We start from the raw sequence: 19,351 nt of genomic DNA on the forward strand, positions 1-19,351 counted from the left end.
TCTTCCGAATTCCTTATTGGATTTATTACTGCCAATCCTATATTTAAGACACCTAGATTTGCACTTCCCATAAGTGAAAACATCATTTCTACACCTATCCTATCAAATCCTTTTCATAATTTTGAAGACCTTTATTAGGTCGCCTGTTAGCCTTCATTTTTCTAGAATGCCCGGCATCAACTGGATGCGTAGCAATCGCAATTTGTGGACCAACGAGTCCTTTCCTCTTCTTGCTTTGTAGCTTTATTACTAAAGTAGCCAAAGGATATCTCTGTTATTTTGCCTTTCTTGGGAGACTGTAACTCTGTGTGGTGTGTGTTGGGGGAGGGGCAGGTGGTGGGGGGTGGAGAAGAAAGGAATGGGGGTGATGTGCACAAGTTTTACAGCTGTGTTATAATGGGACAGGCTGTTTGGTCTTTTTCTGTCCTTCTTTGAAACATAGAAAATTTGCAGCACAGGAGGCAGCCATTTGAACCATTATATCTGTGCCATCTTCATATGTTGTTACTCCTAAATTGGCCTAATTGATCTGGTTTTCGTTGCCTCTTTCAGGAGGCTGTGAGCTGTTGGGTTGTTGCAGGTAGGTGGAGGTGGTACGGGGGAGTGGCTGTAGTGGGTTGAAGTGGGGTGGATGATGAATGAAAGTTTTAAGTCACGCCAAGATAGATCACCTGGTTTTTCTCTTGTCCTTTTTCAATTGTTGATAATATGTGGTCAGCTCCATGCGCAAGGCATGGATGCCGAATGTTCTGACAACTAAGTGAAATGCAGCCACCGTCATAAAATGAGCCCAGTTTTCAAACAGAAAGCTTTCTTAGTGCAAGATGTTGAAAAAAGTTTTAAAAAGCAGGTTACACACTAATACAAAAAGTTTAAAAAAGAAAACAGAATAATGTGGTAAACTGTCGAACACAAATCTGAAATATCAAGTTGTTGAGGTAGATTGGCTGGTATTGTGCCACAAATTCACCCCCTCCCTCATTCAACCATTGCAGAAGATTAAAAATAACTATCCTTTGACGCATTCTCCTCTAAAAGAGCATTACATACAATTTTAATGAGCCTGAGAACCATCGCTACACTGATCATTTAGGTCACATCCTATTTCAGTCAGAACACTGTTTAAAACCCTGAACGCTGTCAAGCTTTTAGCAAATGCAAGTGTTTTAGCTGAAAGCTACAAATTCTTATGCTGAACTTCCTAATACATGAAATTTTTAAAGAGTGCAACATCGCTGAATTTTAGATCAGTCAAAATATGAACATCCTGCATCTTACAGACTGTGGAAAGCGTAAGAGAATGAATAAAATATTTTCCATTCATTCCACCCATGGGAGTCTCAAGAGCAGCCATCTTCTTGATCAATAATCAGGTGGCATGCTTAAATAGTATAAGAACAGGACAGTCTCTATCTAGCTGCTTTTAACTGTCTGTCTGGCCACAATGTCTTAAACCAAGACTCAGACTCTGAAGTTCCTAGTTGACAGTTCAGTAATCCAACACCAGGCAACCCACCACCCTTAGAGTAATGTGTATGGGAACAGATAACAGCCAACATGTGTGCAACATGAAAGCAGTGATCCTTGATCATACTCTGCGAGAATCTTATACTAATAAAGGCAAATTGAACACTGCGAGGCATCTGGAATGCAGCAGATTAACGGCAGCAGAACAAGTTACATTGCCGTTGTACATCTCAATTCTCGAGTATTGTGCCGTTTTGGACACCTGTATCAAAAAAGCATCCATACGGCACAGTGGCTCAGTGGTTAGCACCGCAGCCTCGCAGCTCCAGTGACCCGGATTTGATTCTGGGTACTGCCTGTGTGGAGTTTTCAAGTTCTCCCTGTGACCGTGTGGGTTTCCGCCGGGTGCTCCTGTTTCCTCCCACAGCCAAAGACTTGCAGGTTGATAGGTAAATTGGCCATTGGAAATTGCCCCCAGTGCAGGTAGGTGATAGGGGAATTGAGGGAATATGGTAGGGAATATGGGATTAATGTAGGATTAGTATAAACGGGTGGTTGATGGTCGGCACAGATTCGGTGGGCCGAAGGGCCTGTTTCAATGCTCTAACTCCAAATAAATAAATAAAAATAAAATGAAGGGCTCAGAGAAGGGTGACCAGACTGTCTTTCAGACAGTAAGTTATAAAGAGGGACTCAAGTGACTAAACTTATTTTCACTTCAGAAAAAAGTAGGGGCAAAGTTCTTTAACATAATGAAAGGCACAGATGAAACTACAGTAAATGAACTATTAACTTGAGCAATGAGCACAGGATACATGGCGACAAGTATAATATTCACAAGCCTCAAGCAAATTTAGAAAGAACTTTCTAAAGAAATGAATTCTTGGGATGTGGCTGCCACTGGCAAGGCCAGTATTTATTGCTCATCTCTAGTTACCCATGGCAGGCTTGCTAAATAATTTCAGAGAGCAGGTCATCAACTTTCTCTGTCACTTCATCAAAGAACTCAATGAAATTAGTAAAACTGGATTTGCCTTCAACAAATTCATGCTGACTTTAATTTATTAGCCCATTTATTCCTAAATACCAATTAATTCTGTCCCAGATTATTGTCTCCAGCACCAACATTAGGCTTAGTGGCCCATAGTTGCTAGTTTTATTCTTCTCCCCTTTTTTAAACAAGGGTATAACATGTGCAAATTGTTGTGAATTGGACTCGCAGTTAAGTCAAACACGGTAAGTACAGCAGATTTCCTTCCCTAAAGGACATTAGTGAGACAGTTGGGTTTTTATTTAAAACAATAATTCACTTTTACTAATACCAGCTTCTTTAAAAAAAAATACTGAATTCTTATTCTCAAACTACCATGGTGTGATTTGACCTCTTGTTCCCTGGATTATTTGTCTAGGCTTCTGGATTACTAGTTCAGTAACTAAACTGTCAATTAAATGTGTTGAAATTGTAATTTAATAATTGTAATATATAGCAACATTAGCACAGGTCAATGGTTGTCAAAATAGAAGTGGGCAGTGTGGGACCTTGAAGCCAATTCACTGACACATGTAACTATCAACAGTCCTGCAGTCAAGTTCATCATTGCATAGATTTCAGATTTGTTCGATTATCCCTGTTGTTAATGTAAACGTAAAATGAAACCTGACACAACAAAACACTTAGCTTTAAACTGTAACCTAATGCACATCATAATTCTAATGCTCCACACCTAATACACTGGGATGAAATCTATCCATTCACCACCTGGCATCAGCCTTTGATGTGCAGCTCAGTGAAAGCCACGACACACAGATCACAATGACTGGCCTATCATTGTCCCTTTCTATGCCTCTATTTAAGTGCAGAAGCCTTTGAAGTTGTGCCATCATGAGGGTCAGTAATCTTTAGCAATCAGACCTGAATAATAGTGACTCATGAATAGTTACAATCCTTTGTAATGTCACTTTGTCCACATGATGCTCTTTTAATAAGAACAGTTCAGTTATAGTTGCTGATTAATATAACCTCTTGCTGATTGACAACAGATTTCCCTCTCCAGCTCTGTATACTGACACTCCTGGGAAACCTGACACAGTAATAGAAACGTGTGCACGTATGCCACCAGATTACCTTGTAGGAGGCACCAGGCAAGGCACGTAATGTGTCAACTGTAACTTTTGCACATTACAAAACTTCAGATTACAAACGAAGACTTGCAGGCTGATAGGTAAATTGGCCATTGTAACTTGCCCCTAGTGTAGGTAGGTGGTAGGAGAATGGTGGGGATGTGGTAGAGAATATGGGATTAATGTAGGATTAGTATAAATGGGTGGTTGTTTGTCGGCACAGACTCGGTGGGCTGAAGGGCCTGTTTCAGTGCTGTATCTCGAAATAAAAAATAAATAAAAACATACAAGATTAACAGGCAGGAAAAGACCAGCTGGATCCAGTGAGCCTGTCCCACACTATGATGGTCGGAGCATCACAATTAAACACTTCTTCCCCTCCGCCCCTACAATGCCCCACAGCCATTTTACTCTCCTGGGAGAGGCAACAGGACAAAACATACACAGGAAAATTTCACTCCAACCCCCGCAGGTGATCAAAACCAACTCAAGAACAAGAGTAATTCCTCTCTATTCTTATGCCAGCGAAGTATAAAGCTGTGTTTTATATTCAAAGCAAACAGTTTATTTTCTCTGACCCTTTTTTGGGGGCAGGGAGCACTGCTGCAGATATTAACATGCTCTCAGTAGAATTCCTGTCCGCATTTCCAGAAGACAGAATCAGCTGTACGTAATTGCATAACTTCACAGTGACAGAAATTATACAGCACCAGGTTAACTGACACATAAATCTGATGAGACAGGCATCCAAAAACCTTGCGTATCCAGTAAAATTTACCTGAAAAAATTCAAATAGGGCGTGTTAGCCTTTCTTTAATACTGTTCGCTATCTGACCACCCACATTGCCCTTATACTATGGTCTGAAAGTAGCCACGATGCCTGTAGATCCAATCAACTGATTTGTCCAGCAGACTCCTGCATTGTTAATTTGTTTTAAGCATGCTTGTCTTGCAAATAGGCAAACCACCTCATTAGGGACATGTCAATTACTACAATCCATCGCTGGGAAGGCTGTCAAGAGGATTTCTCTGTAGTGCACTGTCTTCCTCTGACCACCAAGTGAGATCTGGAGTCAAAACCCTAGGGCAGTCGTGAAATGGAGAATAACGGGGATAAGAGGGGGATTGCATGGGCTGAGAACCCCTAGCTGAACAGGTTCAGTATAAGTGGTCTCAATAATTCCAGGTTTTTAGTTTAGAGATACAGCACTGAAACAGGCCCTTCGGCCCACCGAGTCTGTGCCGACCATCAACCACCCATTTATACTAATCCTACACTAATTCCATATTCCTACCACATCCCCACCTGTCCCTATATTTCCCTACCACCTACCTATACTATTGGCAATTTATAATGGTCAATTAACCTATCAACCTGCAAGTCTTTGGTATGTGGGATGAAACCGGAGCACCCGGAGGAAACCCACGCAGACACAGGCAGTACCCAGAATTGAACCCGGGTCGCTGGAGCTGCGGGGCTAACCACTGCGCCGCCCTAACACATATTGTTGATTATTGGTAATTACAAAGATGGCTTCTGTTGGATCTACATCCATTCCTGTAAAGGGACATTAGAGATACTATAGTTCAGTTGTACAAGGAGTTCGCCGAGCTCAGTAGGTCTGTAAGTTTGTCCTTTTTAGGATTAGAAGTCTATCATTTGTGCTCGTTAGCACAGAGCTTTGGGATTTAACTACATTACTGAGGGAGGGTTGCACTATTGGAGGAGTCAACTTTCAAATGAGACATTAAACCGAGGCCCTGTCTGCCCTCTCAGGTAAAAGATTCCATGACACTATTTTGAAGAACAGCAGGGGAGTTCTTTCCTGGGTCCTGGGCAATATATATATCCCTCAATCAACTAAAATTACTAAAACAGATTACCTGGTTATTATCACATCGCTGTTTGTGGGAGCTTGCTGTGCGCAAATTGGTTGCCAGGTTTCCTAAATTACAACAGTGACTACATTTCAAAAGTACCTCGTTGGCTGTAACACACTTTGGAGCGTCCTGATTTTGTGAAAGCCACCACACAAATGGGAGTTCTCTCTTTCTGTTGTTTGTGGTGATTTCATCATGAGAAATTCCACATATAAAAATTAAAATTGAAGATCTGGAAGAAAAGGACTATTCCAGAATTTGGGAGCCCTCGGGCCACGACATCAAGACTTTGGATGACACGCACTCTAAACACTTCTGTGTCTAACAATGTGCCCTCAGACAATTCTTCACTGTATTTGAACTTCCTACCCTCCCTCCCATGGGACTATCCTTAAGGAAGGGTCCCGTGACAGTAATGTCCTAAACAGTAGAAGGATATGTGAACTGAGAGGTTGCTAGAATCTCCAAACTGACGAGCCCCTGTAAGAGAGAAATCCCATGTAACTGGATAAATAGTCACTTTATTGAAGGATCAGTTGTAATTTGCCTTGTTCTTACACAGAACTCGGCGGCACCCAGTGCTGACAATATTCTGTATCTTTTGGCATCAACTTTTCTCAGTGCCAGTTGTTGTGACCGAGGTAGGAGTAATGCACTGTCAATTCATTCCATTACACCACAGGTCACAGCATATTATTAAAGTTTCCCACCGACCGGAAATTAGCCAAATTAAACACTTTATTAAACCGCAGAACAAAAACACACCAAATCAGATATCTTTAAACAATAACAAATTAATTATTAATAAATTAAATCTGAAAACATACTGAGATAAATCTACGTCTGAAAAGACTTTATAACTTCTTATTCCTCCTAACCCTCATGCACACACACATACATACAAAAATCAACAGCTAACTGATTCTAAAATGATGTTTTAAATTACAGCTGTTTCTTAGGAACAATAAAACAACTGGGTAGTAAGTCTTGGTGGGTTATGTTCCCGGGTTGGTGAGGTGTCCCAGGGTCGAATAGTCAGATGCCACTCAAAGTCTCCAGGTGAGTTTGATGAACAATCTGTAATGGATAGGTGTTCACGGTACTTAGGCTGCAGTAGGCGTCAAACAGATCTTTCAACAAGGATTATAAAAACAGATTTATTTAGATTTTTGAATTAGCAGTCTAGCAGTAGAAACTTTACTGAGTTTCCAGAACTCCCAGAAACATGAAAGGCAACAGAAAGTCACTCCTGAGGTAGAGACTTTTTAGAGATGGGAGTAAAGGGAATTTGCTAACTCCAATAATGCAGATTTGCCTTTCCAGGGGTCGTTTCCTCTTTAGACTGTGACAGAACTGTTTTTTTCTCCTCTGTTTAAAACAGTGTGCCTTTAAGACTGAGCACAGCATGCCAGCAGCTGCACCTGTTTCCTAGGCCACAGCAGGAGAGAGAGGTCACATGTTGTACTGTAACTTTTAACTGTGGATAAAGACTGGTTTCAACCAGTTTGAACTAGAGTCCAGCCATGCAAGTTCGAAAGGAAGAAGCTGTCTATTTCTCTTAGCAGGAAAACCTACATTTATCTTCAGGGTCAGTATTGCCTAAGGAGAGGAAAAAAACCCTGGGAAAAAAGGACATTTGCCTTCAAGAGGGACTCTTGTCGTTCGTTTGTGTTTGCTGGAATTCTCAGTAAAGTTTCGACTGAAAAGCTACCAGTTTTAGAATCCAAATAGACCTGTGGGTATACTCCTTGTTAAAAGAACTGTGTGATGCCTGCTGCAACCGAAGTGCTTCGAATGCCTATTAAAAGACTGTTTCTTCGAATTCACCTGGAGACTTCAAGTGGCATCTGGTTGTTCTAATCTGGGACACCTCACCAACCAGGAATGTAACTCACCAGGACTTACAACCCAGCTACTTATTTTATTCCTAAGAAACACTATGTTTTAAACCGGTTAACCATTGATTTTTGAGTGTATGTGTGCATGGGGAGGCTTAGGTTAAATAAGTTAGAAGGTTTTTGGACATAAAGTTATATTAACAGTGTTTAAGATTTAGTTCATTAATAAATAGTTAATTTGTTGTTGTCTACAGATAAGTGGTTTGGTCTGTTTTATTCCAGAGGTTAATAAAGTGTTTGGCTGATTTCCAGTTAGGTGTGAAAACTTTACTAATATACTGTGACCTGCAGAGTACTGGGACTGAATTGACAATGCACTACTCCCGCCTCGGTCAAAACAAGGCAAAACACAGCCTGTAAGCCAATGTAGATTTTTGCTGAGACAGACAAATCCTTACTTCCTTCCTTCAAAGAGAGCACGCTTCGCTGGTATGCCAGTTCAAATTGGTTCTAGCCAGTCTTTACACACAGTCAAACTGATAGAATGCGGCATGTGACCTCTCTCTCTTGCTGTTGCTTAGGAAACAGGCTTGCAGCTCATACACTGTTCCCTGAGAATATTAAAAACTGCTCTCAGTCTTAAAGGCACACACACCCTTTTTAGTTTTTAAACAGAGGAAAAAAAACACTTCCATGATACAGTGTTGAACTCTTCACAAGAGGCATCAAACAAGGAAGTGGTGTTCAACGATAATATTCTATGCAGCCTGACTAGATTACTTAAGACTTTCAGAGCTCACCTATGGTATCAAGAAACGCAGTGCAGCCTTATTGGTGTGCACGAACTACACACAAATTGACAAGAGACATGTTACGTCCTCTTAGCTATAGTTTGCCATCCCGGATATTACTCTGGCGAGTGTACATGGTTTCAATATCTTGTCTGTAATTGGGTGGCGAAAATGGCACACAGTACTTTAACTGGCCTACTTGAAGTTTTGTATAAGTTCAAAAGCATGTAACTCTTGAACTTGATTTATCTATTTATTAAATATAAAATGCTGATAGTCACTTGTAGCTTTATAATGGAATCATAGAATGATACAGCATTCAGATGGGCCATTTGGCCCATCATGCCTCTTTGGTAGAGGTATCCAATTCATAGCACACCCCTGCTCTTTCCCCATAGCCTTGTAACTTTTTTTCCTTTCAAAAATGTATCCAATTCTCACTTGAAAGTTCCTATTGAATCTGCTTCCACCATCCTGTCAGGCAGCGCATTCCAGATCACAACAAATCATTGTGTTAAAAAATGTTTCCTCATGACGTCTCTGGTTCTTTTGCCAATCACCTGCACATGCACTTTAAGGGAATTAGGTAAAGGTCCAAAAGGAAGAGAATTTTAAAAATGATTTCCGAGTAGCATTGCTACCAAGGACCCCATTGTCATAGACGCATTATTCCTTATTGTACTTCCTTGGCCATGTGAGCCGCATGGAAGTTGGCAGGATCCCCAAGGACACATTGTACAGCGAGCTCGCCACTGCTATCAGACCCACCGGCCGTCCATGTCTCCGCTTTAAAGACCTCTGCAAACGCCACATGAAGTCCTGTAACATTGATCACAAGTCGTGGGAGTCAGTTGCCAGCGATCGCCAGAGCTGGCGGGCAGCCATAAAGGTGGGGCTAAAGTGTGGCGAGTTGAAGAGACTTAGCAGTTGGCAGGAAAAAAGACAGAAGCGCAAGGGGAGAGCCAATTGTGTAACAGCCCTGACAACCAATTTTATCTGCAGCACCTGTGGAAGAGTCTGTCACTCTAGTATTAGCCTTTATAGCCACTCCAAGCGCTGCTCCACAAACCACTGACCACCTCCAGGCACTTACCCATTGTCTCCCGAGACAAGGAGGCCAAAGAAGAAGAAGAAAAAGAAGAAGACTTCCTAATAACTGACTGCACAAAATGACGGAGCTCAGGGGAGAAAAAAGATAAGAGGCCATTCAAATGAGACACAAATAACAGATGCTTCTGTCTTTTCTCTTTGTGGCTGTGAATACTGAGAATTTCTGCTATCTTTCCATTCATATCCAATATAAATGCAGTGTACAAATCCAAAGCTTGGCATCAAACTAATTTCTACATTACATTCGACACAAAGTTGGAGAGCATAGTGACTGAGACAAATTAATACACTGGCACTTAAATTGCATTTGTGAAAGCAATTCAAATTAAATCGGGCTTCCCAACAATTCCCAAGAACAATAAATTCTGTCACTTCAAACACTCATATCTTCTACTTAAGTTGCTGCAATACTTCAATCCTATTTACCGCATACAGTATGACAGGCAATGAGTGAGAAGGCTTCAATTTTAGTATCTTGTTTAAAAATCTTTTCATAATGATATATGTTTAAACCTAACAGAGCTCAGAATACTTGATGTCTAATTAGGTAACCCTTTAATCATACCGTGCTTGTTAAAAACACCTGGAGCCTTGTCCATCAGCTGACCGCAGCTTATCATTAGAAAGCTGGAGCATTAAGTGTGAGCACAGAGAGATGTAATCTTGTTAAATATTTATCCTACTACATCAGTGAACGCTGGCAGGTTGCAGCTGGTTCACATGACTTTCCATTCGAACAACTCCAAAGGCAGTTTATGAATATCGGAATCTTTAAGTCGACAGTAATCTAAACTTAGGAGAAAACTCAAAAATATCACTTTAAGAGGTGCAAAAACAAGCTAGTTAGGGCCTCATTTGCAACAAGACTGCCATTCCGTAAAGCGGAGAGGGTAGAAGGCAAGAGCAGTGAAGGAAAGAATCAGAAGAAAATACAAGGGCAAAGGGTGCAGAGGAGTACAAGACAGAATTATAGAAAGTGTATAAAAGCAAAGCAAAAAGGAATATTAAGAAAGCTAAAAGTGGGAGTGAAAAGACTGGAATGGAGTCCTTGCAGGAAGCAAACTGGAAAGTATAATCTACGTATTTTTTGGGATCAGTGAGCTTGTAATAGTTGTCAGTGGAAAGCCCATTCCTGGAGACAAAGAAAAGTCTAAGTAGGAAAGGGAAGGGTCAGAAATGGACCATGTAAAGATAAGGGAGGGGAAATTTGAAGCATAGTTAATAAAATTGCCTAGGTCAGGGTGAATGCAGGATGCAGCTCCAAACACAGCCATTGATGCAATAGAAAGGACAGGAAGTGGGCAGCCCCGGGTAGAACTGGAACAAAGACTGTTCGACATAAGACTGACATAGCAAGGATTCTTGCGGAGTCAGACAGCGGTATCTTTTATCTGGAACAAATGAGCAGAGTTGAAGGAGAAGTTGACCCACATCAATGTGATCATATCACCAAAAGTATCTTGCCAACCCCTCCTGCTTTCCAAAGGAACCATTCCCTATCTGGCACCTGCTCTCCTTTTCTTGCTGCAGGATATGCCAAATCTGCCCATTCACTTCCTTCCAAAACACTGTCCAGGATTTCAAACACACCATTCATGTGTGGCAGCAATTTCTCAAACCATGTGTATTATTTCCACCATTCATTATGTGATCTGCTCGAGAGTGGGGGAGACCAACTGGAGATTGCAAATATCTCCACTGACAGCAATTGCGGCCAAAATCCCTGTCAGTTGCCATTTCAATTCCAATTTCTACTCCCAATTCAACCTCTGCCTTTGACCTGTTCCACTGATACTCAAGGAACAGCATCTGAACTTATCATTCAACAGTTGAAACCTGCTGGTCTTAATATTAACCTAATAACTTGCAATCTTAAATTTAGCTCCCACTTTCTTTTAAACAAGGGATTCTGGCTACGTGGGATGGTGTGACAGTAATTTGGGGAAGGAGGAGGGAAGAGACAATGAGCTGAAATTTATACTCCTGCCGCCAAAATTGGCGGCGAGCGAAAACAATGGCGGCCTGCCTGTGCGGGCTGCTTGTCGCGGAGCCATTGCGCTATTAAGCCTGGTGGCTCATTTAAATAACCAGGGCAGACCGCCCAGCCGTCCATCCTCGGCAATGGCATCAGCTGCCTTTGCACAGGCGCTGACGCCATTTTTAAAGGGCTTTGAGCCCTGCCGGCTTATTTAAATATTTAAAGACACATTGATTTAAAAACTTAAATAAATTTATCTTGCCCCTCTCCCACCTTCCCAATAAGCATAGAATTAATTACTTGCCCTCTCCTCCACAAAACACTTCACTTCACTTGTCCACCTGACCTTCCTCCTCCACAAAGTGCATAACCTTTACACTATAACACGTCCCACCATCCCCAAAACCAATGATATGACTTTGATCCCGCTGCCGCCACTCCTGCACTGAGAAACTTACCTCCCCCCCATCCCCCCCCCGCCCTCAGTGTTCCGCGTCGGTTCCCCGGACGGGGATCCGAAGACGCGGGAGTGTCAGCCAGCGGCACGAAGATCGCATTGGGACAGACGGCAGGAGCTGAAGAGTAATTAATTTAAATACTAAAATGGGGCCCCCATCGCCGAGTGGCAGGGGGGGCCGCCACGTACCCCGATGCTGGGAAGGCCTCGTGGCGGCCTCTCCAGGAGGCATTTTCCAGCCCCCTGCACCACAACCCCTGACGTCAGGGGGTCCGTAAAATTCAGCCCAATGAGTCAGCTCTTGGGCTGTGGACCCTTTGTTGGAACAGGACTATCTGTACTCTTGGTGCCGATCTTTTTTCTTCTTCCTGGCTGCTATATACTGTTTCACTTAACCAGTTTATCCAGCTTCCCTAACCAATCACCTCTGCTATTCACACATTCTCTGCATCACTTAAGTGTCTTCAATTTTCTCAATATCCTTCTTCCCATCAGCTCAAATAATATCATGTTAGCCATTTTATCATCTCCTACTTTCCATGAAGCAATTTCTGTTTTGCGTGCATGTTTCCCTCTTCTTCCATGTTTTAAATGCTGTTTATTGGTTATATTTTCCAGTTGAAGAGCCTACACCTGAATTGATAACTTGTCTCTTCTCTTTAGAGATATTGCCTGACCTGCTGAGCATTTCCAGCATTTTCAGGTTTTTGTTGTTTCACGATTAGAATTACAATCAGATGCAGCTCAAAAAGGCCAAAAGTGTATGTGCCGAAGCTGAAACTAGTGAGTTGTGCGAAATACCACCACAGACAGAAACAAAAAGACAGGCAAGGAGAGCTGCGAGGGCAAATAAAAGAAACTTGCTCACAACATAAGCAGAAATAAAAAAGGCTCTGATAAACCAATTAGAAACAATTAAGGTAGGGTTAAAAGAAAAGAACATAATGAGATTCTCAACGTAGAGAAGGAAACGGCAGTTGCAAAGATTGAGGAAAGTCTACAGAGTCATATGAATAAGAAAGTAGAATGGGAAACAATAGATACAGGCATTAATGACACAATGCGTTGGGAACATTAAATTTTCATGTCCAGTACCAGATAATACCAAATTACTGAGATTGAGAGAGAGTGAAGCAAGATAGACTTGAATTTATGTCATGCCTTTCATAACCTCAGGACATCTCAAAGCATTTTACAGCCAAATTAAGTACTTTGAATTTTGTCACCGCTTTAGTACACAGCAAGCTTCCACAAACTGCAATGTGATAATGACCAGGTAGTTTTTATTTTAAGTGATGTTGGTTGAGGGATAAATATTATCCAGGTCATCAGGGATAGCCCACCTTGCTGCTCTTTAAAATAGTGCATGGGATCTTCTGCATCCACCTGAGGTGGCAGACGAGTCTTGACTTAACATCTCGTCAAAAACCGGCATCTCTGGCAGTGCAGCCCTCCATCGGTAATGCACTGGGATGGAGTAGTGGGATATTGATCTTGAATTTTTGGTAATTAATTGAGCTGGCAGGTATCTCAGAAGTCTGGAGTGTGTCAAATTTACACTTTCAAAATGGGGAAATTGATAAGACAGGCAACAATTGGCTGGTCAGAAGGCCTTTTCCTTCCCCCACCCCACACAACAGAGTTTTCAGAACATGGAAGACTTATCACAAGTGGCTACTGAGGCAGAGACTGCAACATCACCCAAAAGAAAACTGCATAAGTGTTTCAGAATATAAAAGGATAGGGGAAACGGAAGGGAAATGGGATTAGAAGAGGTAGGGCTGGTGGGGAGAATGGCATCCTTCTGTACTATGTCATGCAGACCCCCACCTGCTAAGAATGAGGCATATTAATTCTGTCATATGAACACTGATTTTAAACTGTTTCTGGAGTGAAGATGTGGTTTGTTTGAAGATCACCAGACACTGGGCTGGAAAGACATTTGCATACTAAGAGATGCTGCTTGTGGAGACAAAGGACTATTCCCTGCTTCAATTAACCCAAATGGATTTTGATCACCAGACACTGAAGGTGTAAGAAAGAGCATTCCAGAGACTGCTAGGGTAATACAATCCACAAACCTCGCAGGAGAGACTGTTCCAAATAAGGAGCTAGTCACATGACTAACCTGGGGTTTTTTTTGAATTGTGCCACACAGAGAGGAACAGAAGGCAGTTCACAGCTGAAGCTGGAACAAGGAAGCCGCTCTCTCTCTCTCGCTTTTGCCCAAGCCACCGGACCCAAGGAAGACACGCGAACATCAAGAGAGAAAAGAGTCCTACATCAGAATAAGTTGAAGCGTGAACTGGGCCCAACGAAATGCAATACTTACCAGCAACCAAAGACTCCACATCAAACTTAAAGGACTGTAACTACCAGGTATTGCCTCAAACTTTTCCTCTTTATTCCTTCCACTTCTTCTGTCTCTATCCGTGTGTGTGCTTATCGCATATGCATGTTAGCGTGGTCGCGTCGTATATTTGTAGTCATTAACCGGATTAGAGTTTAAGAGTAATAAACTTCCACCTTTCTTGTTTAAATCTAAGGAAATCTGTCTGATTTCTTTGCCTTACAATTGGAGCAGTGAATAAGGATTCACTGAGGGGGAGCTAAAAAATCCAGTGTTTTAAAAATTAAACCCTGTTACGGTTAAACCATGCAAAGGTTGAGAGGGAACCCCTAGACCCCTTCTCACCTGGTCGTAACAAATATCACTTCTAGGATTACAAGAAGATGAGAAATAGGAGGATTAGGGCATACACCCCCTCGAGCTTGCTCTGCCATTCAATAAGATTACGACTGATTTGATTTTGGCCTCAACTCCATTTTCTGCCAGTTCCCCATAACCCTGGACTCTCCTATAGTTCAAAATTCTTTTGGGCCTTGAATATATTCATTGCTCTCTGGTGTAGAGAATTCTAAAGATTCACAATTCTGAGAGAAGAAATTCCTCCTCATCTCCATCTTAAATGGGCGACCCCTTATTCTGAAACTATGCTCCCTAGATCTAGATATCCCCATGAGGGGAAACATCCTCTCAGCAACTACACTGTATCTTGTATGTTTCAATCAGATCATTTCTCATTCTTCTCAACTACCATGAGTAAAGGCACAACCTGCTCAAACCTTCCTCACAAGACAACCTCTTCATCCCAGGAATAAACTGAGTGAACATTCTCTGAATTGCCTCCAATGCAAGTATATCCCTCATGAAAAAAGACCAAAACTGTACGCAGTACTGTATGGAATAGATCAAATAAATTACATGGAAGAACATGAAGGATAGTAATTAAGGAGAGTATAAATGTGAAGTACATGCCATGTGCTACATAAAGCAATGCCAATAGGTTATTTTAATGAAGTGTTTGCAATGCTATTGAAATAAATGGATAAAGGAATGTAATGTACGATGATATTGCTAAGTTAGTGCATTGTTCTTACAGTAATAAGCTTTCATAGCTTATTCAAGTCAATCATGGTTGAAAACTTTACATTTATAGATTACAAATTCCAATTTACCTATTGACCCATAAAGGCTGCTTCCGCGAGGATTATAATTAGAAGTTGCTGCTCGGGAAACAGCTACATGTTCTCACACTACAGATTGATTCATCACAGACAATACTTACTCCAGGCGCAACTGAGTAGGTGCCCTCTACTTGGAAGACGCATGGAGCTACTGTATTCACCGGACTGCTGGGAGGTGGGGTCACTATTAAACCAGTAGTGCTAATGTGGACCTGTTAATGGAGAGAGAGAAATTGAGTGTGTTAGGTCACACAGCCAAAAGTGCTACACTGCATCATCAGCAAATCACACCTCAACATGAATTACCTCAGCAAAATGTACACAGCAGTGTTCAAGTAACAGATCAGTGTGGATCAACTACATTCGGGAACATGTTAACCCTTCTGAAACATAAGAAATCCCACGCAGAATTTAATTTCCATGGAGTTGTCTGAATGCTTAACAAAGGTTAAGATGACACTCAGAATATTGCGTGCAATTCTGGTCACCACACAACCAGAAGGACGTGGAGGCTTTGGAGAGGGTACAGAAGAGGTTTACCAGGATGTTGCCTGGTCTGGAAGGCATTAGCTATGAGGAGAGGTTGGAAAAACTCGGATTGTTTTCACTGGAACGACGGAGGTGGAGGGGTGACATGATAGAGGTTTACAAAGTTATGAGCGGCATGGACAGAGTGGATAGTCAGAAGCTTTTTCCCAGGGTGGAACAGTCAGTTACTAGGGGACATAGGTTTAAGGTGAGAGGGGCAAAGTTTAGAGGGGATGTGCGAGGCAAGTTCTTTACACAGAGGGTGGTGAGTGCCTTGAACTTGCTGCCGGGGGAGGTGGTGGAAGCAGGTACCATAGAGACGTTTAAGAGGCATCTTGACAAATACATGAATAGGATGGGAATAGAGGGATACGGTCCCCGGAAGTGCAGAAGGTTTTCGTTTAGGTAGGCATCAAGATCGGTGCAGGCTTGGAGGGCCGAATGGCCTGTTCCTGTGCTGTACTGTTCTTTGTTGATTCAACATTATCTTTAAAAAAAAGCTGTCGAAGGAGAGCAAAGCCACGTTTAATAAAATTAAAGGAGGACCATAACCAGGTGCAGATAGTTTGAGGAAGGGTTTTTGTAAGAGCACACTGATGTGGGCAAAGAGTGTGATGGGCAAGCAGTAATTTGCTGTCAAAGAAGTGAAGCGTACACACAGATTGGATAATATTCTTGAGAAGCCACAAAAGCATTTGGAGATAAGAGTATATCAATTCACTGGAATGCAAAGCAATTCGAGCTTACCAACAATGAGTGAATAGACATTTTCAGAATAAAATGCAAGACAATACTTTGATTCATTACTACACAATGCATTTTTAAGAATTATACTCCTTATACAAAGGTGACCGCGGTGACTGCAACAACTACCGTGGAATCTCCCTGCTCAGCATAGTGGGGAAAGTCTTTGCTCGAGTCGCTCTGAACAGGCTCCAGAAGCTGGCCGAGCGCGTCTACCCTGAGGCACAGTGTGGCTTTCGTGCAGAGAGATCGACTATTGACATGCTGTTCTCCCTTCGTCAGATACAGGAGAAATGCCGTGAACAACAGATGCCCCTCTACATTGCTTTCATTGATCTCACCAAAGCCTTTGACCTCGTCAGCAGACGTGGTCTCTTCAGACTACTAGAAAAGATCGGATGTCCACCAAAGCTACTAAGTATCATCACCTCATTCCATGACAATATAAAAGGCACAATTCAACATGGTGGCTCCTCATCAGAGCCCTTTCCTATCCTGAGTGGTGTGAAACAGGGCTGTGTTCTCGCACCCACACTTTTTGGGATTTTCTTCTCCCTGCTGCTTTCACATGCGTTCAAATCCTCTGAAGAAGGAATTTTCCTCCACACAAGATCAGGGGGCAGGTTGTTCAACCTTGCCCGTCTAAGAGCGAAGTCCAAAGTACGGAAAGTCCTCATCAGAGAACTCCTCTTTGCTGACGATGCTGCTTTAACATCTCACACTGAAGAATGCCTGCAGAGTCTCATCGACAGGTTTGCGTCTGCCTGCAATGAATCTGGCCTAACCATCAGCCTCAAGAAAACGAACATCATGGGGCAGGATGTCAGAAATGCTCCATCCATCAATATTGGCGACCACGCTCTGGAAGTGGTTCAAGAGTTCACCTACCTAGGCTCAACTATCACCAGTAACCTGTCTCTAGATGCAGAAATCAACAAGCGCATGGGTAAGGCTTCCACTGCTATGTCCAGACTGGCCAAGAGAGTGTGGGAAAATGGCGCACTGACACGGAACACAAAAGTCCGAGTGTATCAGGCCTGTGTCCTCAGTACCTTGCTCTACGGCAGCGAGGCCTGGACAACGTATGCCAGCCAAGAGCGACGTCTCAATTCATTCCATCTTCGCTGCCTTCGGAGAATACTTGGCATCAGGTGGCAGGACTATATCTCCAACACAGAAGTCCTTGAAGCGGCCAACACCCCCAGCTTATACACACTACTGAGTCAGCGGCGCTTGAGATGGCTTGGCCATGTGAGCCGCATGGAAGATGGCAGGATCCCCAAAGACACATTGTACAGCGAGCTCGCCACTGGTATCAGACCCACCGGCCGTCCATGTCTCCGTTATAAAGACGTCTGCAAACGCGACATGAAATCGTGTGACATTGATCACAAGTCGTGGGAGTCAGTTGCCAGCATTCGCCAGAGCTGGCGGGCAGCCATAAAGACAGGGCTAAATTGTGGCGAGTCGAAGAGACTTAGTAGTTGGCAGGAAAAAAGACAGAGGCGCAAGGGGAGAGCCTACTGTGCAACAGCCCCAACAAACAAATTTCTCTGCAGCACCTGTGGAAGAGCCTGTCACTCCAGAATTGGCCTTTATAGCCACTCCAGGCGCTGCTTCACAAACCACTGACCACCTCCAGGCGCGTATCCATTGTCTCTCGAGATAAGGAGGCCCAAAAGGACTCCTTATACCGCCACATCCTCATGGGTCACCCAGTAATGTCTTCCATCAGCTGGTTAGACAGGATACTGTATAATGGACTTCAGAAACCATCAATATACTCGCTCTGGTTAAGGTGCAATGTGCTGTACTGGTCAGGATTAGTGCTTTGCAATTAAGTGTGCAGTATTTCAAATTGGAATCAGTAGATCATCTACAGTAGTGTAGATGATCTCAACACTAATCTTTGCCAAAACTCAAGCTTCTGACCTTTCAGTTGAAATTGCAATCCTAGAGTTTGCTGGGTGTCATATACACACTGAATGAATGGACCTGTAATTACTTGTGGTTATATCACTTACAAGGAAGTTAGAAACTTTGAGAACTGAGCCACCTTAGCTAATCCAAACATTTCTCATTTTTGAACCTATATTTTTCTACCACCAGAAAAGTTAGGACTGATATTCTGATCACTGGCAGAATAAACTGAAAAGCACACAGCATCATTTCAAATCTAATAGGACACTCGTTTGAGGGACAATGCTCCCTTTCTTCAATGCCCAAGTTATTCCATTTTTTGTGAGGATGTAGTGTTGCAATATCCAAATGCAGCTAGTTTGTGAAAAATGACAGGAAAGCTACATTTCAGACTTTTCTTGGTCTTTGTAACCAAAATCAACATTTGGAGAGGAAGGAATTGCCACGAGCTTTCCCACATTCAGGCGCTCAAAAACCACAGTTCTGAAAGCTTTAAAAATTGGGGGGATCTGATGGTGAAGTGAGTCAAACCAACAAATCTACAAGTGCATGTTGAAATTTGACAATTAATTTTTTGATAAAATCAGTGACTTTTCATTAAACCTAGTGTTGAAACAGTAAATTTCAGAGAACTTTTAACTTACTTATATATGGCATAATAATTAGCTGGATAACCTCTACATGTTCAAGTACATGTTATATAAGTATAATGGTAATGCTATGCTTATACTGAATGCAGTGACAAATGTCAATAATAAAATGGCCTCAGTTAAGAACTGCATTAATGGTAATTTAAAATTAATTTTGACTTGCATGGTTACTAGGTTCATTATTAAAACTTGTAGGGAAGACCAAAGCTAAGGGCCATAAATGTAAGATAGTCACTATTACATCCAATAGGGAATCCAGGAGAAATTCAGGAGACTGGTTGGAATGCGTAACCCACCTGACAAGGAATAGTTGAGGCAACGAGCACAGATGGATTTAA

At 42.3% G+C, this 19,351-nt stretch overlaps 1 protein-coding gene across 2 annotated transcripts in view; it reads right to left on the reverse strand.

Moving 5' to 3' along the window:
- The window catches only part of sh3rf1 (SH3 domain containing ring finger 1), a 202,963-nt gene that overhangs the window by 24,594 nt on the left and 159,018 nt on the right, over positions 1-19,351 (reverse strand). For both annotated transcript variants that reach the window (XM_068029266.1, XM_068029267.1), the window contains exon 6: positions 15,273-15,383. In XM_068029266.1, coding sequence (XP_067885367.1) covers positions 15,273-15,383 — 111 coding nt within the window. The remainder of the gene's footprint in view (positions 1-15,272; positions 15,384-19,351) is intronic.

The sequence above is a fragment of the Heterodontus francisci genome, chromosome 4 (genome assembly GCF_036365525.1).
Source record: "Heterodontus francisci isolate sHetFra1 chromosome 4, sHetFra1.hap1, whole genome shotgun sequence".
NCBI classification, from domain to species: domain Eukaryota; kingdom Metazoa; phylum Chordata; class Chondrichthyes; order Heterodontiformes; family Heterodontidae; genus Heterodontus; species Heterodontus francisci.